Source organism: Anticarsia gemmatalis, chromosome 12 (genome assembly GCF_050436995.1).
Source record: "Anticarsia gemmatalis isolate Benzon Research Colony breed Stoneville strain chromosome 12, ilAntGemm2 primary, whole genome shotgun sequence".
Taxonomy (NCBI): domain Eukaryota; kingdom Metazoa; phylum Arthropoda; class Insecta; order Lepidoptera; family Erebidae; genus Anticarsia; species Anticarsia gemmatalis.
The window spans coordinates 7,828,227-7,856,223 of NC_134756.1; the positions used below are offsets into that span (position 1 = coordinate 7,828,227).

General features: G+C 35.2%; 2 protein-coding genes across 5 annotated transcripts; both read right to left on the reverse strand.

Moving 5' to 3' along the window:
* Positions 1-14: 14 nt before the first annotated feature.
* On the reverse strand, positions 15-21,231 carry LOC142977031 (uncharacterized). 2 transcript variants are annotated; one of them, XM_076120705.1, is made up of 13 exons: positions 21,038-21,231; positions 14,377-14,413; positions 13,131-13,286; positions 12,759-12,806; positions 8,899-9,040; positions 8,134-8,217; positions 5,878-6,011; positions 5,155-5,288; positions 3,873-4,027; positions 2,887-2,965; positions 2,450-2,612; positions 1,960-2,140; positions 15-1,577 (listed from the first exon to the last, which is right to left on the reverse strand). In XM_076120705.1, the coding sequence occupies exons 1-13, from the start codon at positions 21,052-21,054 to the stop codon at positions 1,402-1,404; spliced, it is 1,506 nt and encodes a 501-aa protein (XP_075976820.1). In that variant the 5' UTR covers positions 21,055-21,231; the 3' UTR covers positions 15-1,401. The 2 variants fall into 2 exon arrangements, with proteins under 2 accessions (XP_075976820.1, XP_075976819.1); XM_076120704.1 differs by having other exon boundaries at positions 510-1,577; positions 5,155-5,291.
* An 839-nt stretch (positions 21,232-22,070) lies between these two features.
* LOC142977183 (uncharacterized) lies at positions 22,071-27,986 on the reverse strand. Of its 3 annotated transcripts, none has more exons than XM_076120925.1 (5): positions 27,774-27,986; positions 27,416-27,660; positions 27,015-27,107; positions 22,975-23,141; positions 22,071-22,656 (listed from the first exon to the last, which is right to left on the reverse strand). In XM_076120925.1, the coding sequence occupies exons 2-5, from the start codon at positions 27,587-27,589 to the stop codon at positions 22,557-22,559; spliced, it is 534 nt and encodes a 177-aa protein (XP_075977040.1). In that variant the 5' UTR covers positions 27,590-27,660; positions 27,774-27,986; the 3' UTR covers positions 22,071-22,556. The 3 variants fall into 3 exon arrangements, with proteins under 3 accessions (XP_075977040.1, XP_075977043.1, XP_075977041.1); XM_076120928.1 differs by having other exon boundaries at positions 27,416-27,673; XM_076120926.1 differs by having other exon boundaries at positions 27,416-27,679.
* Between the last annotated feature and the right edge of the window lie 11 nt (positions 27,987-27,997).

Below are 27,997 nucleotides of genomic sequence, written 5' to 3' on the forward strand. Positions count from 1 at the left end.
TTTATTGTTGTTTTTTAGTATGTACTTACGTTTGTGTGCAATTATTTAATATACTTAATGTGTTCTTATAATTTTGTTTTATTTGAGTTTTTTATTTTGCTTTTTATTTATTAACGCTAGTAATACTAGCGTTTGCTATATAGACAGGTTAGTAGTCAATTGACTGTATACGCTATATAAACGCCTAACGCAATAATTACAGCAACCATTTTGCGGTTGTTTGTATAATGCCTTTATAAAAGAAGGCATTGTGGAAACAACCTTTCTCATTATTAAAAAGAGAAATAATGAACACAAAGTGTCATGACAATGTTGAGATCAGTATTTTTTATTAAAAAATGCATGAATTTATTATTTAAAATTATTTATTTACTCATTTCATAATATACACTATTATTTGTATGTATATTTCACTCGCTCCGTATAAATAATAGGAAATTATATCATATGTCGCTATAAAAATATTAAATCTACATAACACTAGTTACAGTAATAGCCTTATATTAGTATTTACAGATTATTTTTAATTATTTTGTAAATAAATTAATGGAAAATATACTGCCTATTTTTTTATAAAAATTGATAACTTGATCGTTGAAATTCTTGTTGAACGTTTGCGATCAACACTGTTTTTTATTTTAGACATGTAATATAAGTCATAATTACATTTTTATTTATTATCGGTATGGAAAAATAAAAATCTCAGCTCGCATCATCCATGCAGACAGACAATATCGACAATATTTAATATTTGCTTTGTAAAAATGCTATTTACGCTGGCAACACGGAGCACTGGTATTGCCAACATGAAAAATAAAATCATAGTTCGTTGTATTACACTATGTTAACGCTATTTAATACTTATTTTATCACAACTTTGAGAACTGCATGTATAAATAGTGCAAGACAAACGGAGGAGGTATATTTTATTATAAAAATATAGATCCTCTCAATTTGTCCGAGTATTACAATAATTATTAAATAAGCTAATATACCTACTAAAACTACAAATAATTTCTAATACAAGTCTTAATGATTATTTTGAGTCAAACTTTAATTAATCTCATTCAAAATTTATTTCATTCGTAGATGAAATCTTGCTATAAATTTTATAAAAATAATTAAAATTCACACTTTACTCTCATTCTTATGATATACCATTTTCAAACATTCTGTCGATTTTGAGATACGTGAAATAAATTTGTATTTCAGGTTAAAATCCTCAAGACCGACCTCCTTTAAAATAATTATCTGCATACAAAAAATATCAAGTCAAAAACTTCAATTTACCAATCTCAATCAAAACGCGACATCGCTAAACATTTGACACGACAAACAAATCGCTAAACCAGTCCATACAGTTACCATTTAAGCAATCATAAAATATTATTAATTATTAATTTATTTTATTCTTCCCTTATGTGGGACGTACGCGTGGTGTGGAGACCGCGCCTCTCGTCGACAGCCCCTCGCCGCGGCCAGTACTCCGCCACATAGCGCTGCGATTAACACCCCGCATGATGCCATCATAGCTGACAGTGCTGATGTCTTCATACAGGTCTGTCCTTCAGGAGCCGCTGGAATAGGAACAAGGATGAACTTAGTACATTGTGAACAAGTAATGTAAGGCATTTTGTATGATTTTTCTACAATTTGTGCTGAATTTGTTTTAGTAAAAGGTTACCACGGTTGACACGAATTCAGTTGAAAATAGGCAAATACTATAGTGTTTACGTTAGAACATCTTCTTCGCAAGATGTCTCTTACACAATATTAATTAAACTTAGGAATAAATCTACAACCCCATGCCCGTACTCATAAAAAGTCATCTAAGAACAACTTTAGATATTTAAGAATATAAACATGTAACAAATATCTTGAATGGCTCGATCATGTAGTTAACTTAGGAAAAGTGCTATAAATATATTGTTACAATAGTAATATTGTTAACGAATGTACCTGTGCTGGCAGCTAGCTCGGAGTCTTCTTCACCTTCCTGCAGCACCCTCAGAGACTGGAACAGTGAGATGTTCTCAGACAGTCGTGGAGCAGCACTCGCGGCGGGATCCACGCCTGAACGAGGAGTTTCGATGGAACGACGTTTCACACTTTTCATGTTTCGCCAATGGCATGGTTGAGACTAAAAACAGAAGCGAATGATAATAAGTTAATTAGGTAACAACATAATCGCGACTACAAAGCTAATATACTTAAGTCCAAATAGTTCGACGATTCGAGAAATAAATAAGTTAATAATAATTGATATCAGTTTTATTTTTTAAAGTTGATCTTGCCCATTGAATTAAGAATCAAAACCATATCTAAATAGTGCAGTTGAAAACTACCCTTATTAGAATGATGACCTCAAACAACGCCTATTTGGTGCCTGAGGTTGACAAAAAGCCATAAGATAAATGGTACAAATGAAAATAAGGTGTTAAACACTCACAGGACATCTTCCATGACACATTCTAACGTCACATTCAATGTACAGCGCTGGTGATCCGGTGAATCTGAACGTCTTCATGTAAGCGTACACTTGAGTCTCGAACACGCCCGATTCAGACCATGAACCGCGGAAGCGAGAAATCAGCTTGTCGTCTACTGGACAACTAAGGAAGAATAGCAATGTTTTATTAATTGGTTTTGTTGATAGATCACTGTTACACTGCATTAATACATTTTGATAAGTTTTTCAGTAGAAGAATATTCCACTTGCGTTACCTTCACAATCTTGAAAATAAACAATAATATTTAAATTGGCTGAAATGTATACTATACCTAGTAATTTTACAGAAATTGTAGGGAACGAACATTTTTGAGTGACAAGGTGTCGTCTGTTGACTTTAAGATTTAAGTACCTAGGTATATAAAAAATGTACTTACCCATACTCATCAATAAGTTGTATGCGTTTCGTAGCACCGTTGTGAGCAAAGCAGTCGTTCACCACGATATCGAAACCGTCTGAAATAAAAACCGTTTTCATACATTTAGGTGACAAAAAAATACATAATCTCAGCAGTTGATGTTATTGCTGGATTTATATAACCATCTTTAGAGTTTTAGTGCTCCATACCAATATGACAAAATCAATAAAATTATCTTATTTTTGTGTTTAACAAAATAACAGTAAAAATTCCGTCATATTTATGGCTAAAAGTTGTGCGTGATTTTCTAACATATAGACGGATGTAACGGATTTCCTATCCTTATTACACTGCCAAGAAATTCTAACTATTTCAGAGTTCACATATTCCGTGTTCGTATTTATTAATTAGTAGGTATTCTAACACAGTTTGAACTACGTTATTGCTCCCATACCGTTTTATTAAAAGAATTGCCGAAAACGCGAGCACTTTATTGAAATTGTTTGAGATATTTTTAGATCCGCATTGCATTCAAACATGCGATCTTAATAATCGAACCGTTAAAGTTGGCCCTTAAAGTTACGGTATTTAATTGTTATCGGTAAATTTGGTTCACTCGGACTAAACGGTAAAAAATCCGTAATTATGATTTAATGACAACAAAACCGGTCAGTTTCCTTGAGCGTTAATTATTTTGAACGATGTTTTAGTTCCAGTCGTTTCACGCGCGTTCAGGAATTCGCGTAGTTCAAAAATGTCTATTAACTGGAACCAATAAACAACAACTCAGTGGTTTTAGATAACTCTAAATATTTCTTAAGATTCATAACAGCTGATGACATAAGTCAATCAAAGCTTTAATATTGTAAACTGCTGTTATACCACACACACATAACATTGTCACATAAATAAGTTAACAAAACCATGACCTCTACAACAGACAGACATTCAATTCAAAGAAAACAGGATAATAATAGAAACTACCAACACAAAAACCAACTCACCATAAGCACTCCTCATGTAGATGAGCAAAGTCAGGGGATCTCCGACACGTACAGGGCCTGACACCCTCGCACCGTTAGCGCCATACCCTGAACGAATCTCCATGTAACATTCCGGCGGCTGCAGGGTGAACACCACTGGGTTGCCTGTTGCCACTCTGTGTACACGAAAAACAATATTACATACCCACCGTATTTTAAGCTTAACTTAGGTATTGTTGACTATGAAGGTTGATTATATAATTACCAATCACAAGTCTCACATTGTTTTGTGGTTGTAAGTATTCTCAGTTGAAACTCAAAGCTTGGTAATTTGTTTAATAATTACATAGTAAAAAACGACGAAATACAATGTTAATTGCCCCTTTAAAAGACAAAAAAAAACCTTTTATGCAAATTTTAATAGCGTCCACACATATTAGTTTCTTCAGTTATTAAAAGAAAACGGTGTAATAATTCATGGAAATGAAACACTATATCTATCTTTGTAGTTCTGTGAATCTCAACGAGTTCTCGGAAGCATCTAAATCGATATTCATTTATCGATCCGTCTTTGTCGACGGTCGGTATCTGTGTCAACAGAATCATGCGTGCGCGACACCTCATCGACTGACGCTACGTCTAATCAGCTATGCTTTGACGACACTATTGTGGTTTCTTACTAAAACTAAATAAACATCTAATAGTTTCACTTTTTAGATTTAAAAAAGGTAATAAAATTCTGCGATACGCAGCTTCGGTTGGACCAAAATAGATTTGGTTAACATGAATGGAAGTGAGGTCCAATCTAACGGTTGCGTTTTACAAACAAAAAGTACAAAGTTAACTTAATTTTGTTTGGAAGTCATCCGTTACCGAGTTATATTAAACAGACTCACTGAAGCAGTAGGTGAACTCAATTCTGATCTATTAGATTTTCTTACTTGGCGAAATCTAAACTTTTGGAAACGCATAAAACAAGCGTTTTTTTACAAAAAGTCGTTGCTGAAAAGAACCGACCTCAAAGTCCTCGACCTTCTGCAACTTAACACTAGAAAGACCAACGACGTCAATTTGATGGCACGCTGATTTCAATTTTATATACTCGTATTTAACAAACAATTTTGGTTCTTTCATATTTATTACTTATCCTGATTTGTCATTGACAACGTAAATCCGTAGAAAAATATGTAACTATGTGGTAAGTATATGAGATTCCTTTTAAATATCCTTTTAAAGGTAAAGAATGAAGCCCGACCCTTTTTGTGTTGAAAATAATTAAGTACCCAGTTCTTAGTATACTCACTCAACATCCAAGAAGGGGAAGGTGACGGTCTTCCAGAAGTCGTATCCGTACTCGCAGGTGACCTTGAAGTGTTCGTCGAGCTCCTCCTCTATCAGCGGGTTGTACTGCACCGTGATCGTGTTCCACATCAGATTCTTCTGTCACACCAATACAGGGTTTTAGCGTAAGGAAGTATTGGTAAGCTTAAATAGCAATTTTTCATTATGGTACCTACAGGTATTTTGAGGTTATTTTTTGCTGTAGATAAATAATCACTACACTTGAAATGAATTTTACCAATGAAAAAGTCCAATTGTTGTGAATAAGTTAGGGCTACATAGTTTTTTGTTGCTTGCAGGAATCGAAAATGGGTGAACAATACTTGGTGCAATAATTTACTTCAACTAAGTAATTTCATATAGGTATTATAAATAAACTGGAGTTAATCGTTAACAATTTAAGCCTAATCATCAGGAAGTCTACAAGTTTCATAATAGTGTCTACGAGCTTCATAGTATGTCAAATGGAGCTTTTAACCATAATTGAGAGCGGGTAATTTAGCTTTTCTATATTATTCTCCCGTTACAATAATAACAAAATTCTGGAGTTGATATCATCGTATAAATTGATAAATAAACAAGACGCAGTAAACACTACTATAATGAAACTGTTGTTTATAGAAAACAGTCCAAAAAGTGTCTAAAGAAATACAAATAAGAAACTGTGATAGGTAAAGAAACTCACAGTGGGATGTTTCCTGCTGTCGTCGTGCTGTCCGTTCCGTCCGAGTGTTCCGCATCTGTTCAGCTGAATGTAGAACTCGTAGTAATCTCTGCCCGTGCCGTTTATGTACATGCAATCTGGATCGTAGGAGTAGCCTGTGAAATCATTTGATTGTAAATATCTCATTTAAGACCATTTGTAGGACATTTGCTCCGAGGGGCTATCAATAAAGATAGATTTTGAATTACAAGATATATTATATTTTACAACATAAAATACTCATGGATCCATTTTACCAAAAAGGTACAAAAACTAAAAAACGCTATGATAAAGCTTAAAATGGGCTGAAATGGGCGATACTCGAGAAACAAAAAAAAATCTGAGTGTAAGTATTCACTTGTGACGAAATAAAAGGACCAATTTTAACATCTGGATGCAACAGCCGGATAAAATGATGATGATCGCAAAACAGTGTCACGACATTCAAACTAAGACATTAGGTACAATTTGGTCCACCGCAAGTAATTCACATTGACCTAGCCACAGCAATAAACACTTCAAAGAAAGTGTTTAGAAACCGAAACCGACAAAATACTACGTTATTTAGGTGAAAAGGTTATAAAATGTGCTAAAAGAGGGTCAAAAGTTACTAGTTAATTACTTTACCGAGTGTTTATTTGATAAAGTAGTCATTTATAGTAACGGTAAAGTGAATTAACGTTCGTCTCACGTATGGCTAAACAATGCTGAAACTAATCTCACATCTCACAGTAATAGGGTAATACTAGTAAATTGTACACACTTAATACTGTACGTTTAATGCCTAGGTAGTAATCTTGTAGCGTGGTAGTGAGGGCGAATTAGATTATGTTTTTGTCGTAGCTTCGCGATTGAATGTTGATACACACTTTATTACTTTAAAGACTTCTTTATAGTAATAAAGCACCTAAAACCATTAAATTTTATGTTTTTAACAATTATTTATTGAAGATAGTACCTACTCAGTTTAGGCGCTTCACACATTTTTTTTGAGAACTTGTAATAGACTCAGAGACTCTACCTACTCTTCTCTCACTTTAAATATAATTAGCCCAAATGACAATACTTTCAATTAATTACTCGATCCCACGAAATATTATATTTTTGTATTTGTTTTGAAACCATTTTCAAAAGACGAAGAATCTCTTATTTAATTCCCACCTGTTGCAAACGTGCTTAGAGCCTAAATACCTCAAAGATCTAGTTTAAACAATCTGACCTTTGCACAGATGTCTCGCAGAAACTACATCTATATTCACAAAGCTTCTTCAGTGTACGGTAACTGTCAAACGCATCACGTTGCAGAATTATCATCTCAGAACATCCAACGTGCCCACGCCCTTGTGAACTTGTGATACGCGATCAGAATCACAATGAAGTACTGTCATACGTACACACATGCACCGATACAAAATAAAATCATTTATTAATTTTAAATACTATCATAGATTTTTTTAACCCATTTCTGTCCCACTGCAGGGCAAGGGTCTCCTCCCAAACAAGGGGGAAGGGTTAGGCCTTGAATCCTTGTCAAAGATAGATAAATTAAATTAACCGGTAATCTAGAAGGTAGGGACAATGAGAAGATCTAGAATTCTCGGCTCCTCTTTTTGATCGCGAAGTATTATTTTATATTTTTTCGTTACAAATTATATATCTTGTACGTAGCTGTCAACAATTCAGCTAGCTTACTCACGATAGTCAAAACCAAATGATGAAGAAACGCGAGTTTTTAAGGGAAACTAATTAGATCATCTCACACAGATTATTTAGAGTTCATAATTAAAAAAGAGAGCTTATATAGCTATTCCTACATTTCATACATACACAGATTCGTTTCATACGTCCATACCTCCATGGGCAGTGGATACAATGTCTGAGTTGCGTACTAGCTCTAGACGGTTGTAACAATAACAGTGTAATGACACTTGTCTAATCTCGCGGTTTAATTGTTCCACATATCTGCACACAGGGCTGATGATGACTGATATCATGACCCAAGTGACAGTTAGCCGTGGCTTCCTAGATACCTTGAGAACGTCAAAGTTCCGTTTCATTGATAGAGATCATGTCACTGTACATTGTCTTCTTAACTTTATCTTTGAAGATTAAAGTACTTGATTCAAGCCTAACTAAGTAGAGCTTAGTAATAGATAGGGTTATTGTCGACTAGTTATCTTTCTATAAGGATAAGAGAGACTGTAATGTGTATAAATTAGTTTGGTTGAAAGTCTTTACCTGCTGAGTAAACTAGTCCTGCAAAAGATCCATTGAATCCAACTCTAATCTTCATAAAATCATCTTGACACTCCGCTTCTATATCTGTGGACAAACAATAAGAAGTCTCTCATCACGTGTAAATGTATTCTTAAAACTATCGCACTCTGTCATGTGCGGACAATGCCGACAATGGTATCGGAAAGATCGTAACCATTATAATCCTGCTATTTTGAATGGTTCAATAAAAACTTATAAAAAGGGAAACAAAGGGTTACGCAAGCGCGGCGCCACGCGCTTCAGATAACATCTCAATTTGTCCGGTTGCACAATACTTGTTGGATACCGTGTAAATTATTCTATTATATCATAAAGTTAATCGTATACGTTACTAACACCGTTACGGTTAGTGGAAAGGAAAGAGAATCGTCTTAATTATGAGTCATTTGTTTCTTTTATGAACTTGCAAGTCGGTTATCCCTCAAGATCTTCTGATGACAATTTCAACTAGACGTGATCGAGCAACAAATGCTTGATAATTCGTGGCAAGCTTTTACTGCTCACAGATAGTTTAACCAACTTGCTTTTAAGTAAAACCATAGTAACGTCTCCAGACTGACTGGTTTCTGGACTATTGTTTAAGTTTATCGACACGAATAAAGAAATCTCTGGTGGTAAATTGCTCAAAAAGCACATAAACATATATGAAGAAAGATTAGACGAGTTCGAAATTTAAGAAATGAATAACTATCGGATACTAGGAAATGTTCAGAAATATCAACTTACATTGCACCCTGCTCCCATTGGTACGATGCCTGCGATACTCTCGTTCCCACGCGGGCGGCTCGCGCCACGCCGTGTCCACCTGCGGCGAGCGAGGCTTGATGCTCACCGGGATGTAGCTGTTCTTATCTGACAGGAATACCACCTAAATAGAAAATATATAATTAGTGTTTGGTCGATTTTCATGTGTGATCGGAGGGTCTGCTAAATACTAATCTTCAAAAAATCTTTATTGTAAAAAAATTTAATGTCGCCTACATAATTATGTCCCTTTTTAAATACCCTGTGCTTAAGTTTTGGAAAAGCTAGAAGAATAGGCGCTGAAATGTTATTCATAGAATTAGTGAGTTTGTGTTTAATTATTTTCATTATATCATGATAAAATCTCTTCAGGCCATTATCATAATATTGCTACATTGTTTCCTATAGTACTAGTTAACATAAATTGTATCATTCTTAAAGGAAGACGATCGTTATCGTACTTTTAAAACATCATTCAAATATTCCGGATATAATTCATATTCACGTCATTGTGAAATCTGCCCTTAAGTTTAATTATGTACTAAATTGCGTCAACAGTAGAGCAGCACAATGCGATATTAAATATAAATGACTAATTTAGTACAGCGCTCTTAACAAGAGGGGCACATCAACAAGACGTATGCCGCGGAGGTGGTGCAACATTAGATAGCCCTGAGATAACAAAATCTTAACTACCAAGTTCCGGCACACGCGACTTTTGACTGCCTTCAACGCATGTTACAACCTCCGCTAATTAGCCACATAAACGTCCATTATCAAGCAAAACAAACAAAAATCCGGAAAGTAACAGCTTGTTCTTCGTTGTACATTATCATATTCAACAGCCATTACCAACAAAAAGTAGAAAAACAAACTATCAAATTACAGTGACGGTAATGCACCATTTCAAAGTCACGACCCCTTGAAAGTTTTGCACAAAAAAGTGATAAATGGCAGTAAGTGTGTCAGGGCGGTTCGCACGGCAGCCACGCAGCGCCGGCGCCGACTACCTACGCATTATCAAATTGGGCCAGTGGAGTGACGGTGCACCGTGCCACCGCCAGCGCCACCGCCGCCGTCGTCGCCACATCACTTTGACAAATTGATTCCAATAAAACAACAAACAACATCGGGGCCACAACATAGTGCGTCATGGTTTATCCGTAGAAATAGAAATGACACGAAATTGGAGCACTTCACTTTCATAACCAATAAACATACTTAAAACTAGCACTTTTCGTGTCACTAATGCCGCCTAACTCGGTACGTATGATCTTACTGTAAATAAGTATTCCTTTATAGAATAATCATCGTAAAATTATTTTGTGTAACTGTTAACAAATTGAAATAACTTCAATATAACTGGAACAATATAGTATTTCACGGAACGTTTACATTCAACATCGAACTTACAAAATGAATATTGTTCCATTGTCAAAGGTACTTTGGTTTACATTTATGTAAGTGACGATCACGAACTCAATATTTCACTCTATAGATAAATGTATTATTTAACGAAAGCATACAGCAGAAAGTATACAGCTTACTTACACAGTGAAGAGACATTCAATTACAAATAGCTGTTCTTCGTTATCAAAATTCATAATTATAACAACTCTTATTGAAAACTTAAATTCAACTACTTAATTAATGTGGAGGAGCTTGAAAAGGCTCTACTACTTCTGTAAATAATAATCTGTCTAAGGTTAGTTTTCAAATCCCTAAATTCTTTACGGTAAATAAATACAATCGTATAACGGTAGTGTCCCTACGTGCTGTCTCCCACCAGACAGGTCAGATGTTGTCACAATATTAATAACATATCACAAAGGGAACTAAAATGTGGAGCAAACAAACCGTTGTTCATGGTTTAAATACAATGTGAGGCAAATAACAGGTATTTCGCCTGCCTACCGCGACACGCGGGTCAGATGGATATCTCTCATCTAACACTTGCTTGTGTGTTGGAACAAACAGTAACAGTAGCACATTCTCACGATTTAATTCGATTATGATGAGTTAATTAGGTGACGAGTGCTTATCAACTTCGCTGAACATGTCTGTCTGAATTAGACAAAGAAAAATAAGGTGACGGAAACTTCAAGACAGGAAAGTTCCTTTCGACTCAAAGCTCAGCAAACGGCAAATTTACTTATTCCAATAATAACGTTGGTTGCAGACAGTTGCTAATAAATATTATTTCGTTACCGTATTTGAATTGATAAGCCCCATGCTGGAAAACGACAAAAATCTTAAAACTTTGTATAACTATCGCCGTCATATGTAACAGTAATCAGATGAAAGTGGTGTTTTAAACAAAACGATGAATATAACTTAGGTTTAGGTACTAAAGTAAACAAAGGATATTGTAACGAGTAAACTCATTGATAACTAATTTTCCACGTGCACTACGCGTATCAAAACTGGAACGGAACTACAGATGATAACCTAATCAGATTAGAAAAGCCCTTCGCAACTTCAATATTGTATTGCACAAGCTCTGAGGCTGCGGCGTGGCCTCCTCCATTCAGACCGCCACTGCACTACTAGCGAGTTAAGCAACCTCTACCGAGCCTGCCGTATGCGTGCCACGCCAGGGGTACTCACGCGTGCAAAACAAATAATCGTTTTTTTACCCATTGTATCTATTATTTCAATATATTTCATTACTGTTATACGAAAATATACAAAACAGTAATTTCACGGATTTTCCCTAACGCTTCTTCAATATTAGCATTTTCCCTCAACGATTTTAGTGTGAAATGACATAAATTGAAATCCGAAATTCGCGAGTCTCGCGTGCGTATTGTTGAATTTTAATTGCACTAGTTAAAAGTAGGTCCGATTACATGTCAAACAGAACTTCATACCAATCGCGCTCAACAAAAATTGACCGTAAAACCAATGTCACAAATAAGTGCAGCAATTCCGCAAAACGAAAGGAAAAGACCGACTGCGTCGAATCGTGTATTCTTAGAAGAATTCTTTCAATCAGTTTATCAATAGTCGTACAAATGGGTGTAAATTGGTCTATTATGTCGCACCTTTCACCCATTTCTGTATTTAAACCCATGAGTAATTGTGCGATCACGGTGATTATTATTTGAACAGACAGTTTTTTCTATGGCCCAAAATAGCCAACGCACTTTTTAGTCCAATTCATGATCATGGCCACTGTTGTTAGAAAAGTGAAAATAAATAATTAAGTAGATAGGTGCGTTGAAACGTTTACATTGTGTGTTGGTTAAAAAAATGCTTAACTATTTACTCGTATCTTTATTGAACATTAGAAAAACAAACTGTAATTCTGAGAAAGCGAATGAATTTCCAATTTATTTTTATTATTTTTATGAAATGTTTATCAACATTGGTTTTGTAGATTGAAAAGGTGAGATGCCCCTAGCGGTTAAAAACAACAATAGTTTCAGTTCTCGATTGTCCACGCACAGTTCGGCTACACAAAGAATCAGGCAATCTAAAAATCTCGCGAATAATTGAGTTATAAATTGTAAGTAGTTAACAAATCTGGCTATTTTCGGAGCCATTAAGCACGATGAAAGAGACAGGCCTGAGCGGTGGCGTATTCTTTTATATCTAGAGGTTGTATTGTTCGAGTTGGTTCGAACTCGTAGCTATGTAGGTACAGTGTAGTACGAATATATAGAACCTGTTTCAAGGCCGCTGTATGAATGCTAGAAAGTGAAACCAATGTACAGATATTATGGTTCATCTTCACTTTCTTACGTTTGTGTAATTCGTGTAACACGTATTATTTCCTGGCTTATTAAGATACCTCACTACTTTACCTCTATGTAGCTTTGATAATAATAAATTGAACTCACCGGATCCTGTTCACTGCCATCGCTTTTCAGAGCTTCCCTTGTTTCATTCTGTAATAAGAAGATGACTTGAAAATCATCAATCATCAATCATCAATCAAATCAATGTACGAAATAACTGAAGCCAGGGAACATTTTAGAAATTGAAAATGATATATCCACAGGATATTGACTTGAAAAATTAGAAGACTCATTTTCTTGAATTAATTATTTCTATATCTAAATCATTTTTTTCTGTATGACCAGATGAATGAATGTGAATGAGGCATTGGAAGTTTGTAAGGATCGTACCAACTGACGTTCTTTGGTCTCTGTCTACGCCTTTGGGAAAAGGTAGGTATGATAACCTAATGTATGTATGAAAATATTGATTACCTTGATACTAGAAGATGATGGATCCGGCGGGTCATCGCCAGATCCCTCGTGAAGTTCCGTGGAAGACGAGGACGAACTCGCTGACGAGACTATTGATATCTCCGTGGACTCGGAGTATTCCGCTGAATCTATGTGTTGGGATGCCGAGTCCGCATGCTGTGTGGAAAATAAAAGAGTTAAAAACGTATTATCTGTATATTAATGTCCATATTCTATTATTAATGAAATAACAGGATATCATTCGGGCACTGACACATTTTAAAAACAGTTTCTGATGAAAGTTATAATTTTCACCCCATAATTAGTAATGGTTTCCCTGAAAATCCTACTTATTTGCTGTTAAGCTCGTAACCTACAATGATTTAGACCGTGTGACAGACTTATTGTTATATATTGTTTATGCATTTTAATTTTCGTAAATAAGCACAAATTTGAATATGCATTATAGAATACTAAAATTAATTATTTTAGTCATAATACCAACGACTAAAAGAATGTAATTTTATCAATTGCATTATATCACAATGCCTTACGACATCGTCTACAACATAAGAAACATTACGTATTATTTTATTCCTAACAATATTTAATAGCATCTTTACTCTACAACTAATTTGCTTTACAAAGACTGTTTCCGAAATAATGATATAAGTGGATAGTCATTATTTATGGAAATGTGATTTTGTAACATTTTGAAAATTGCCATTTTTATCACATACCTATAAGCACAGTTAAATTTAACTGTACCTGTATACTGGCTACGAATTACTACGAACAGTATGAACGTTGAAAAGGTGGCAAGTGAGTACTGTTAAACTTTGCAATTTGCATAGAGTAATTATGACAAAAGAGATTTAGTCTTAAATTTTAATTATTTGTGTTACGATCGACAGCAAATAAGTACATAGGTATTTAATAATATAAATAAAATCGTTAACTTTAGTACAAAAGATTATTCTTACAAAGACGAATCCAATTCGAATAAAAAGTTTTACGGTTTTGTATTATATTTGTTTGTATTGTATATTACATGTAATTATGATTACTTCACAAAGAACACCAACGTTTCTTCAAACTGGCATAAAGAATATTTCGATTTGAACTCATTTTCAATTTCGATACAATATCAAATCCAGTTAATCTTAATAAAGGTTTTCTATGAAATGTAATAGGGTCAATCTTTTAAACCATTAGCCTATGAATCATGACCCATGGCTACTGAAACGTTTTGCAAAAAATAACTTACTCTCGACATAATAAGATAACTGCACACGATGATAAATCTGAAACAAAATTTATAAAAATTATACGTTATACTTGAATAATACGAAGTCATATATTACAATAGATTATCTGCGTTTATTAACCGCAGATAAAATAAAGAAATTTATTCAATAACATGTTAGGCGGACGGATGAAATTGAATCGTGATACATTCTAATGATTACTTATATCGGCAAACAAATGTAAGTAAACGTGGCTAAACTTGGTATCGCGGCGGTCAGTACCGGCGGCGGCGGCGGCGGCGGCGGCGGCGGCGCGGGCGCATTGTTCTGTACAAACGGCTTCTATCTAATGACGGGTCAAAAGACACGGCGGGGTAATGACAGGCTGCAGGATTGGATTGATCCCAGAGAATCAATATCAATCACAGTACCTATGAAATTGTTGAATCACGTACATTACGTAAATATCATATTACGCGATTTAAATTGATATTTTGTTCTATTTGTAATGTGCTCTCTGGAAAAGTTAAAGGTGAACGAATCTTGCGTGTCGTGTAACGAACTTTATGCATAAAAAGTCAATTAGATGATGAACTGTACCGCGTCTTTACGCGTCGAATACAATTCTGTTAAAGCTTCTGATTTGATTTACTCGAATTGTAGTTTATCGTTTTCCTTATATTTTGGATGAAAAGTTGAGCTATGCGATTGGGCGGTCTATAATATTGCGAAGTAAAGAATGCGAGTGGTCATCAATGACTAATGTCATACTCATTAGTGCAACAAATTGTAAGTCACGACAAACTAATTTAATTCAATAATACGCTGTTGCTAAGCATATTTGTGTACATTACAGCCGGTATACAGACATACGTGCCTCGCTTATACGCGGGATATGAATCTGAGTCACAACTTTACATTATTCGAAAATATATAAGTAAATGAGCTTAAACGTAAAACTTTACCAAACTTTAAATTACGAACGGCAGCAGTCACTTACGCATTCAGAAAATTATTCTTTTAGATAAATAAAATAAAACATTATTTAGAGACTAGTATCTAGATCGTAAGTTATGCAAGTCATATCTATCATCTGATAGCACGACTCTGTCAACATAATCCTATCTGTTAGTAGAGATACAAGGCATAGGTCGTATCAAAAAACAATAACCAAATTAAAATAAATACAATTGTTTTTCAATAATCCGTTACGTGTTTATTCATCTCATTCTAATGGTCAATTTCTATTCTTCGATGGTAGAAAACCATGCTTGGTGGTCTAAGGTCAGTGACCTCAGCAATAGACCGTAACCCCCGTGTCCTTAGACCAATAACACGAGCAGACCAACCGAAACTGACTAATCATTGTGCACAACTCACAACGTGACGTGTTTGTCAGAAATGAGAAAAAACATTGCGAATTTAACAGCAATGTAATTGAATTTAGTATTTGATATCTGATTACTGTCAATCTGTGTCTGTCTTTACGGAATCTTCCCTGTCTATCTGTAGCTACCCTAACTTGTAACGGAATCGTAACAAAAGGTTTTTATGAAATGAGTTAGTTAAACTGCGTCTTTCAATTTATTTGTAGTTTAGTTTACCTGTCTGTCAAAGGAATTGACTGTCAAGCTTACATCAATGGTTTCGTAGAACTCGTGATTCAAACAAAAAGATAAAAATGAGTAGTAGTAGGAATCTGAAAGCTGCAAGCTTTTCATTTTTACCCCCTTGGAAGGGAAATGTAAGTAATGTGAGTGATACCAAAAATAATTTTCGATATTTTTCTAACATTACGTAAATACACACGATACACCGAAAAATATGAATCTAAATCATTTTGTTACCGCTCTGGAAAAGTAAGTAAATAATAATAAATAAATAAATATTATTGGACAACTCACACACGGTCATTTGATTCCAAACTAAGCAGAGCTTGTACTATGGTAACCAAATAACTGATATAAACATACTTATATACTTCTAAATACATACTTATATAGATAAATTAACATCCAGGCTCAGAACAAATACTCGTGCTCATCACACAAAGATTTGTCCCGGGTGGGATTCGAACCCACCACACGCGGCGCTACAGTTGTTGCGGCGAGGTGACCGCTTAAACCACTGCGCCAAACGTGCGAATATATAAAGAGTGATACTAAAAATAATTTTCGATATTTTTCTAATATTACGTAAAGACACGATACACTGAAAAATATGAATCTAAATCATTTTGTTACCCCTCTGAATATGTATGGGAAACGTGATAACAAAATATTCTGATATTGTTCTAATAATACGTAAACACACGATACACTGAAAAATATGAATCTAAATCATTTTGCTACCCCTCTGGAAATGTACCTAAGTAAAGAGTGATACTCAAATAATTTTGATATTTTTCTAACATTACGTAAAGACACACGATACACTGAAAAATATGAATCCAAATCACTGACTCTGACCCTCTGAATATTTTTATGGGAAATGTGATACAAAAATATTTTTGATATTTTTCTAACATTACGAAAAGACACAATTCACTGAAAAATATGAATCCAAATCATTGACTCTGACCCTCTGAATATTTTTATGGGAAATGTGATACCTAAATATTTTCGTTATTTTTCTAACATTACGTAAAGACACGATACACTGAAAAATATGAATCGAAATCATTTTGTTACCCCTTGGATATGTATGGGAAATGTGATAGGTACCAAAATATATTTGTTATTTTTCTAACATTACGTAAAGACTCGCACAACAAGAGACAAGAGTTCGTGATCGCGAGTTCAATTAACGTTGGATCATTCGATCATCGTTATAATCGTTATTCGTTTCGTGATCGACCGAGTGCCCGTTATTCGTGTGTCCAGGGGGCGATATGCTGTAACCATTGTGAAGTTTACCGTCCAAGTTGAAAGCTTTACCGGCCATTGTTTAAGCACCGCTACCTTTAAAGGACGATAAGGTTATAGGCAATATTAAATGAGGTCTTAGCTTTTATTATCCTGAAAATGTGTGCCTAATTATTTTTTTACCGCGGAAATTATTACATTAACCTATGATCCTATCTATCATCAAGACTATTAATATTACCTTTAAATTATAGGTGACTGTGTTTAGGAGTAGAGGAGATTTTATGGTTCAACGAAATTAACATTTTCGTTTAATTATTATCATACATAAATTTTATATTCAGTTTCTAAGCTATAAGAGTCTTTGTTAATTTAATGCATTTTTGCAACCTACCGTTTTTCTAATCCTCTGCAATTCAAAGTAAATTCGAATTTTCATATCACTCTACTGTTATCTATTAATGAAGCCTTTATCTATTATAAGACCTCCTTCCTTTGTATCGTAGTCCAGACCTACATAAAGTTTCCTAACAAAGTAAACAGAGGCTAATGGTGGTCATGTTCCGTTGAAGCCCCGCGGGAGATGTCGAGATGACTGAAGTGCACGATACCACACAGATCACTCTTGTTTACTACTAAACATTTGTATAACAACCTTTTACCAATTTTACGTTTTGTTTTAGAAGAAAACGAAGTCGTTCAGGATCACAAGACTCATTATTAATTAATAACAGATTGGCAAATTATGTAATTTTTAAAGAACTCAACGTAGTAATAAAGCAAACTTGGGAAGGTAGCAAGGTAATTCTCTTGATAAAACAGCGTTATTTTATCCCATTAAAATAGTAAAATTCCATAAAAACATACCAAAAAAGTGAAAAAATCTTAAAAAAAGCTCCGTAAAAGGTGCACTTGCACTTCAATGAAGAGATATTAAAATACACAGTGTAACTTATTTCTTCGTTTTCTTAAAGACGGTATAAAACAATTACACGTATAACAAATATTCTGAACAAAATATCTTAAACTAAAGTGAGTAAACAAGTTTCGTAGTCGCGTCGTAGCGTCAAAGCTCGTAGTGCTCGTTTATGTCTTTTGTTCACACGACATTTGCGTAGCACTTCGCAAGCCTTGAACTTGGACAATGAGCTCGATTAAGTTGCCATACGATATCGGTACATATAAAGTATGACTAGTGCAATAGTCAATGACTGTGTACATAATGAAATAAATATTTTGCAAATATCTTTTGCCATTTTCAGTCTGGGACGTAATTTGAAATGGTTAAACATTAACATTACCAGTTTTTTGCTACACGTTATTAGCTCAAACTTCACATAACATTGTTATGCTACAATCATTTCAGCAATTTGGATTGTTTAATCTACACAGTCTAAACTAATAAATCATTCTTCACGCTGGTCGAGTTGCAAAGGTGACGGTCAAATTGCACTAAAACGGAAGCTTATTATATCATACACAGTTCCTTTATAAAATTATTTTTTTGTTGCATAATATATGAAGTAAATCTCCCAGGCGCATTCGGGGGTCTTCGGTAATGGTCGGAAGCGCTCGGCCTCGCGCCGTTTCCTACATCTCGCATCGCACGGCCTCATTACCGCTTCCTCACAAACATTCTACGTGCATGCTCACTTAATGCGATATAACTAGGTCATAATGTACGCTCAAGGACGTTCATCCCGTATGCTCTTCTTTCTGACAAGTATGCGAGGCATTCAAGTCTGATGCGCGTCCATCAATACAAGAAAACGTCATGATTAATCTTCTACGAAAATAAGTAACTTGATAGAAATAAGTTATTTTACCTTAATATTATAATTGACATTACTTCTGGCTAGTTGGTAGATGTTTACAGAGTGTAGGTTGATTTTTGATAGAAAAAATAATTGTAATGCTACAGAAAATACTAACATTAATAGACATATTAAGTATTAGATATTATAACAACGTCCGTAGCTTTTCCGCGGGCAGGAGTCTTGTATGATTATAGTTGTACTTTGCGACCGTTGTTTGTATGTGCCGATGTGCCTAAGACTTCAAGAGACAAGACTAAAACTGCTGAAATCGTATTAAAGAAAGGCGCTAAAGAAGCGACTTTTTGCTATATATAATTTTAGCTAGTTTACATTCATAGTAGTGACTCAAAAGTTAATTATGGTTAGTATTTCTTAGGGACGTTTCGTTCATCCAACCATATTTTATACTTATTTTCATTCATACTACTCAAATGACAAGATCAAAGAAGTTTCTCATTATTTTAGATTTTAGCCAAGACGTGACAAAACATAAAACATTGAATTGATCGAGATGCTATATTACTATTTACTGACAGTACAACAGTACATCAACAAAATGAAACTGTTCTAATGTTGATTGAAGAGCTACTTAGAAGCGTATGTCACTTAGGGTAGTCCCGAGTTTTAACACATTGTAGAGATAAGTGGGGGCGGTGTGCGGAACGAACCGTTAGTGCACGGGTGGCGAGGCAAGGGGTTCACACCTCGAGACAACACATCACTACTGTGACCTGACGCTGTGTGACGTCACTCAACATCTGATCATCAGCTCTAACGGCGTAGGTTCAGTCAGCTGTTATAGGCAGACCATTTACAATACCTTGTTTTATAAGTACTTAAACAAAAGCAGTTACTGTCTGCAAAAAAGGATAAGCCTGAACAGTTTAAGGTTTTAAAAGATTGACTTCGTTCAGCGACTTTCGAACCTGACTGCTGTTACGCATCTAAGATGTACAGCACATCACTTCGGGATTTGAATAAAATTTGCTCGAACTGAGATGAGGGGTTGGGATGAGGTGTCGATGGAAAAGACATTTATGTCAACTATCTTACAATAACTAGTACCGTAGTACAATTCTCCCTGATAAAAACTTATTCCTAGTCCAACTTTCGAGCTTAACTGAAAAGCTCATCATAATTGCTAAAATGTGCAGCCTTTAATATTCTAGGACCATACAAAAACCTCTCGCCGGTATATTTGTGTTAATGAAATTGGAAAAAGTTATTTTCAATTCAATTCAACTTTCTTGGAAATCATTTATATCTATTCTAAATAAGCTCGTAATGGATGCTAAACGGTCCGTGTTGCTGTTGTTTAAACTACCAAGAAGTTCAGTATCTCGACCGCTGCGAAACATCTAATGATTCGTTACATTTGAAAAGTAACACAGGCCCTGAATAAATGCACTCTAGCAATGAGAAATGAGAACAATAGCACAATAAATTATCTTGCGGTAAACTGTCAAATCTATAGACGAAAATATCGGCCTCAAACCTGCAGCAGCTGCTAAATTGTTGCTTTTGGAGGCTCCGATGCAAATAAGCTATGGCTTTTATTCCGTTCAAGCGTAGCGGGGTCACAGAACTAGTACAAATATAATTTTGTTGTAGCGTCGCGAATTTACTTATTTCTATTGATTTATTTGTCCAACTGTACATTCTTTGCCAATGAAATTGATTGTAGGGTCGCCGTTACACATTGAAAGTAATTTGAACGCGTCCGAATTTGTTGTGCATTTTTGCGGTATCGTGAATTCTAATTTTCTTCCTGAAAGTGCACCAGATTCTTTTTGAATTAGAATTATCGAGTAGACAATATTACTTTTTTATTATTTTCTTCTTCGTTGCGTTATTCGTTTATATTATCTGATGTTATTATGATGAATTTTTTATTGCCATTACCATTTTTAAATTTTCCGCACAGGTTTGCCGGTATTAGTAAATATTTAAAACAAACGCGCCAAAAGCGCATTTTTTACACATTAGCATACCGTACTCACCTCACACTGAGCCTCATGTTGCACAAAGCGCACAGACACACTGGTTCATTCGACAACACTACCACTAACTTGGATCACAAAACGCGTGACTTGACAAAGCGTGCGTAAGTTCGCGAGGATTTTCTAAGTGGTGGTTTTACGCGCGCGTTTCCCGCGGCGTCTAACAATCAAGTGGTCCGTGGTCGTCGGCTCAGCCTCCACCGTGCCTCTTCATCCGCGTAATGCTTTGCCCGACGAGGGGGGCCTTAATCACTTCCAAAACCATTTGAAAGAACAATGTCCAGGTGCGCTTTGCTCGTCACGCTCAATCCGACGCGACTAATGACACTTCAAGCAATTAGCCTGCTAATGAAATCACTGCCAAGTGGCCAAAGTTCGCTCCTTATTACATTTTAAGTTGCATTTATGATAATGCGGGAATAACGTTTTTGGCGTTTCTGTGTCAGTGTATTTTGAGGATAATAATAAAATTAAGTATTTTATGCACACTTCCACAGAATACACAGGTATTTAAAATCTGCTACATTTATGTGTTTGGTCTCGCAGACGTGTGAGTATTTAGGCTGTTTAGTTTAATTAGTCAGAGTAACACACTTTCAGTTCCATGAATTTTTTTTTTAGTTATACAGCAGCATATTATTGCTGTGAATGTCACAGCGATAACCATTTATTTTTTCGCATTTGAAAGTCTCTTTATGTTTTGAATAATAATATTATTTTATGTAATTGAACACGCATTACAACATAACTATAAGTAAATAAGCAATTTTAAGCTATTTATTAGGAAAATTGCATCATATCTTCGGGACTACGGTGCTTTAAGCGACTTAGTTCTGGTGGACACCATGAATTTCTGCACGTCGGCGTCGTACGAATTCGATCTTCGCACGTAGTAAAAATTTGTTACCGTAAACATCAAACTAAATTATTCTACCAAAGTATTTTCCATGTATTCACGTGTACTACAAATCAGGTGAGTATTTCTGCGTTATAGTGTTTAATAAGTGAAACTGCGGTTGTACTATTTCACATTTTATTGTTATTATCATTTAAAATAGTATAATAACATAGGCTTTCAAAACTTCAATTGCACACTAATGTGGTATGCTAGTATTAATTTTGCTACAACTGAAATCTTATTATTTCATGTCATGGCACATTTTGATAACGTAATAAAAACTACATAGAGACGCTCCCACGCGAGTTAAACAAACCACTGAAAATAAATATTTTCGAAACAGTTTTTTGATTCATAAAGTGAAGTGTTGGTTTTCAGTGGAGTCATCACATATTTCGGAATAATTAATAGCAGAAAAAAATAGCTGATTCTAAGCTTAGTAATAAGCTTAATGCTATCAAGTGTTTTGCCAAAATTCTTCGCTTGAATTTTGGCTCCATTGATATCTATTTTACTTATTTGAAGAAATATATTAGTAGAAAATATATTTTTTTCAGTGGTTCATTACTTTCTACGGTGGGAGCGTCTCCATGTGGTACAATTCAGGTGGACGCAGACATTTTAGACAATTATTGCGATGACCTTCTCCATGCGCAGAATTAGATTGAACCCCACAATTACTGACGTCATTGTGACTACTCCGATCGTGATTTTCATAGGCCTGGAAAAACAAAAATATGTAAATTGCTAATTGATATCTTCCCCACGTAACCTTTACGGTAACAGAAATTATGAAAATATCATATCGCAATAGGAAAAGCTTTAAGCGTACAAGGTAAAATAAATAATTAATGTCAATCAAGAGATGAAGGCTGGATAACGACTGAATAAATATATCTGTGATAATAATTGTAATACATTATTATGTTAATATTCTCTTACAATACCTAGGACGACTCCTCTTAGACTTGTTTGACAACAAAAATAAACCGAAATTTGCCTTTTTTATAAATAAATGACATGAGTAGGTATGACTCACAAGTCAGCATGGTGGAAGTAGAGCGCACTCCTGAGCGTGTAGTAGACCAGCTGCATGTAGCAGTAGATGAGGTAGTAGAGCGCCAGCGCGGTCGCCGTCACCGACAGCTGCACCAGCTGCACCAGCTCCGCCACCACGTGCCACGATGTACTGCGCAACTGCTGCAGCTATAATACACATACTGTTTGTTTGTGTTTCAGTCTCGGGAAATTTGCTGAACCGATGACATGGCAAAAGATTAAATCCCGCATAAAGACATAGGCTACTATCGATCTAACGAAGATTACAAAGAATACAGATACATAGTACATGATTCTGTATTTTCATGAACCAAAAGTAGGAGCAGCATAAGAGTTTTTTTATTTGATTGTGTGTGCCTACGTAAGACAGGGGATACTTATTATCATAGAACTTTGCCTTCGGAGAAATTTCAAGATTTTATCACGTCAACAAAAGTATAGGACGATCCAACATTTATACCTAACTGCAATTGGTTTGAATCGTATGCTAGGAGATATTCCTACTATCATATAATAGACTATATCTTATCGATCAAATTGCAACAGGTCCCACATCGAGACAACCACAACAATATCACAAAGATAACAAAATCATCGTAAACCTACTTACTGTAATCGAAGTTCAAAGATAAATATAACGCTACATTCATCAATGAGCGTCCCTAAACAATCTCATTGTAACATTGTTAGCTGTAAACATCAGACCAAACGATTAGCCACAGCACCGATATGCCTTTTTAGTCTTTTTAAAATATCTAGATTGAACAAAACTTTAGAATCTACATTATTAAATAAGGAGAATGGAAAGGTTTTCGGGACAAGCTTCTGATGTCAAAGGTTACCTTTTCAATGTAGTAAAATGATTACGAGTTGGTATACAATTTTGTCTTGTAAATCTAACTCGATATTGAATAGGTAGCTGCTACAATTATTGAAAGCAAATAAGCATTTTGACTAGTAGGTATTAAGATCAGTTAACAAAGATTTTAAACTGGATTCGCAATATTGCTTAAATATTTGGTATGTCCAAAAAAGAGGCTTTTCAATATGAAGCTGTAACTTGTTACTTGTGTTACAAGTTGGAGATAGTTTCTTTCATTTTTATCAAGTCATAGTAACTTTACCTTCAAAGTATCAGTATTAGGATGCCTGTTACGATAATCTGGTTCTTCCTACTTGATAGTTTGTGCAACGAAATCCTCGATCTTCATCAGGTGAATGAATGACCGGTACAATCCAATTTAGCGGTCGGCAAATACTTCGTACTCTTTACTGTACTTGGTCTTAACCTAGAGAGATCACTATCAGACCGCTTTAATTAAACATTAACAAACATTACGCCGCGCAACCTCAATTGGGTTCATCAAACAAGGTTCGTTTAGTAAATAAAACACTTTTAATAACTACATACTTCCTTTTCCCTCTTCCATTTCAATTTTGTGTGAATCGTGTAATTAAATTGTTAAAATTATTTCTAAGACGCATTGTTTTTACATACGTTCTTTTAAAGACAACATAAATATTGTTATAGACTCATTAAGCTCTTGGAAATTTAGAAGCTGAGCTACGACGGATTTTGAAAAGTGTATCAGTAAATTAGACACGAGAATGACAACGTACCTATAGTACCTACTTACCATGAACAATTTCTTGAACCGAATTTTACAAGAAACGTGACAAAAAAATGACTGGGTTACATACACAAGCACATTATTTGTTAAATCTAGTATATCAGTAACAGGAATAGAAATCGTAACGATTAATTTTAGGCTTTCACTACAACTCATTTAAATAGCCACATCAACGCGGAAAGCAGAAAACGAATTAAGAATGTGAAATTGGAGAACGAACACTTGAAATCGAACGGTTGACTATTCCTCTATAAGGCCTCAAAGAGTTACCGATAGTACTTCGTTTTAGTAGCATTTCTCTTCATAATTGACAAAAGGTGGCATTTGATGATAAATCATGGTGTTTAGTGGCACTTACATAGAGAATACAATAGCTTTGAATGTTACCGCGCTACTTTTAGCCGTGCCGCCGGTCACTTCTGTTGTCATCAATAAAGACAAGCTTACGTACAATGTGGTGTGTCATTGTTCTGCATAATTAGTATTACTTAGTTACCATGATTATGAAATGGTTTAATGTAAGAAAAAAATGGAACAACGCCCTTTGACACTTCAAAGATCAGAAGTATGTACATACCTATCTGTCGCAAGGTAACATAGAAACTCTACGTAAAATGGATGTAAAAAATTAAATGCAGTGTGTTCAATGTTCATATTAAAACTGCTTTAAAAAAATATTTACATAGTATAATAATGAATACATAAATTACAATAATATCTACGTAATCCTTACATAAATTATACAATAAAAGTGTTTTTAAAATCATTTTTTTAAGTCCGGATGCTTGCTTGCAATTTATGTCCCAGAACAAACATACATTTTAATGAAAGAAAAGATAATCTTTAATTAAATACAAACTAAGTGTTAAGGTGAGGAAACCTTCGTTCCATCCGCACTATCATCCGGTAAATGCTTATCAATATGACTCGTATTGTTTTTTATAACAATAGTTAAGTAACGAATGTTAGTTATTTCAAAATGTAATGTGTCTTGAAATTCCTTTCATATATTAACGTCTCGAGGTTTTCAAAGGTTTATTACATTATCGCAGATATTTGAAATATGGACTTTCGTTCGTGAATGCTTTCTACAGCTGCGGGTATGGAATTTCTTTTGATTTTGAAATAATATTTAATTATTCTCTCAATAGATTCGTTATATGTGATTTACTTAGGACTTAAAATCAATCTCTACATGTACTCAAGTTTATCATTTTCATTTAGTTACATATTTTTAAATCAATACTTTTTTTTATTAGCCTGTTTCTATGTCCCACTGCTGAGCAAAGGCCTCTCCCCCGATTTTCCAATACTATTCAATACAAAGATGAACAAATGTTCAATACTGCTAACACGAATGTAGTCTCCTTGAAACAACTGCATCAAGTAAGTTGCCATCGCAGGTACAAGCCTGGACTATAAAACAGTCCTTGACTCCTAAATTAAACGACCATAAAACTCACTCTTACGTAAACATTAAAAAATGTCCATTTCTAGTGGGAATGTTGGTGCGATGTGGGCGCGGCCGCGTCACGATCCTAGTTTCGATACTATCACAGTTCACGAGCATCCATTACCGAAGGCTTCACAGTACCGCCACTGACTATCGCCTCGTACATTTACAATAACACACAATACTAATTTTACGATATTCATAACTATCCGATGCCAAAGGCCTATCAAAGGGCTGCGTGGACTGCCAATAACAAAGTGCTCTGGCCACTCGTTATCACAATTGTAATCTTTCCAGAGGGTTATTTTATGTATTGTTTACTTTATGATGAAGTTAATTTTTGTCCGTGATTTCAATGTTTGTATAGCCTTCTGTACCAAGGTTGTTCCCTAAGTGCGTGGCAGGTGGCAACCTTTAAACATACGATTGCTAAATGACTTGAAGTACAATCTAGGTGCCACCAACGCGCTTTCCCTCTAAAGCTAGTAAAAACGACAAAAAATAATGTTCAACAAGAGTCTAGCATAAAGATCCTTAGTTCATGTTCGCGGGTTAGTCAAAGCGCAAGACGGCGCGGCGCGTGTCCGCAGCATTGTAAAGCGACAAGACAAGACATTCCAGAGTAACGACAGCGGCCCGAAGCGCCACGAGCGATGGCCGATAGACCCAGCACGAACACCGAACACTGCCCACCTCGATCACGACCGACGCCAGCGCCAACACACGTACTTATGAAGATATTATCGACTGCAATTAGACAAACTGTCACTTCTAAATTATCTAACCCCTCGTTTCTGATGCACATTCAGCGGCAGTTTATCTATTCAATAGCGTTAAAACTCATACAAAAAACGCTATTGAATAGATAAACTACCGCTAAATGTTCTCAAAAACCGGGGGTTAGTAAACTACAATAAATAAAATCTGCATGTTCACCTTTTTTTCTTCTGCTACTTCACTAGAAGTACGCCCTGTAGTCATGTGATCCGCGTGCCCGCAATAACTTGATATGCATGTGTTGGCAAAACACTGAAAAAAAAAGTGATCAAATATTAAAATTTAACTTATTTTTGCAATGTCTATACGCACCAGGTTAAATGGCTTTAGTCGGCTAGGTGTTTAAACTAGAGAACTGATAGTAAAATCCGAATAATGACGTTGATATCGCATTAAGCATTCGCCTTCTACGCGTGTGATCGAGGATGAAACTCGCACTATTACACTTTATTCATTACGAAATAGTCAGTAAAGGAAGCCGACTCCTGCTGTATAACGTAACTTCACATGTTTTGAGAATGAACAAAGCTATTATCGAAAAATAATTTAAGAACCATTACCGTGGACATTGGCGTCGGTGGTGGCGGTGATGGAAAAGAATGTAGAATCTTTTTCAGTTTCTCGCTGGTCCGAATGCAGCCACATTTTCGCCGCCACGTGAGCGCCTCCGGGATCGTCGCCTCATTGGAACTAATGACTCCAGGCTCCGAATTCATATGCTTGCAACCTGTCATCTACGACCTAATGTTCGAAACCTTCGATATGTGTAGACGATAGATGACGATTAAAAGGCTTCCGTGGATTGCTGAAATCAAATACTGTTTCTTTAGCGTAGGACTGAATAAATCTGTCCCAATTGTATAAAAATTAGGAAACAATGTTTGAACTCCTGAACAAAAATGAGAAAACTTTCCATACCCACTGGTGTCCTGCCTTCTTGTATTTCTATAGTTTTAAAATATTATAAAAGGTTTTGTCTAAAACTCATAATAGTTATTCGGTTGCAATGCTGAAATCGGATTAAATAAATATTTTGTATAAATGGATTAGTTTACATGACATGAAATTTGGCAAAAACACAAAAATAACATAAATTCACGAACACTACGACTTGTGACAGACAGATAAACGTCACACATTTA

Excerpts from the sequence above, each read along its gene's own strand:
- LOC142977031 (XM_076120704.1), bottom strand. Across the intron at positions 6,012-8,133 it reads AGGACTAGTTTACTCAGCAG|GCTACTCCTACGATCCAGAT; the intron begins GTAAAGACTTTC and ends ATGATTTCACAG. Across the intron at positions 2,966-3,872 it reads CTACATGAGGAGTGCTTATG|ACGGTTTCGATATCGTGGTG; the intron begins GTGAGTTGGTTT and ends TTTTTATTTCAG.
- LOC142977183 (XM_076120925.1), bottom strand. The coding sequence starts at position 27,589 with ATGACAGGTTGCAAGCATATGAATTCGGAGCCTGGAGTCATTAGTTCC. Across the intron at positions 27,108-27,415 it reads CACCGACGCCAATGTCCACG|TGTTTTGCCAACACATGCAT; the intron begins GTAATGGTTCTT and ends TTTTTTTTTCAG. Across the intron at positions 23,142-27,014 it reads AAGTAGCAGAAGAAAAAAAG|CTGCAGCAGTTGCGCAGTAC; the intron begins GTGAACATGCAG and ends TGTGTATTATAG.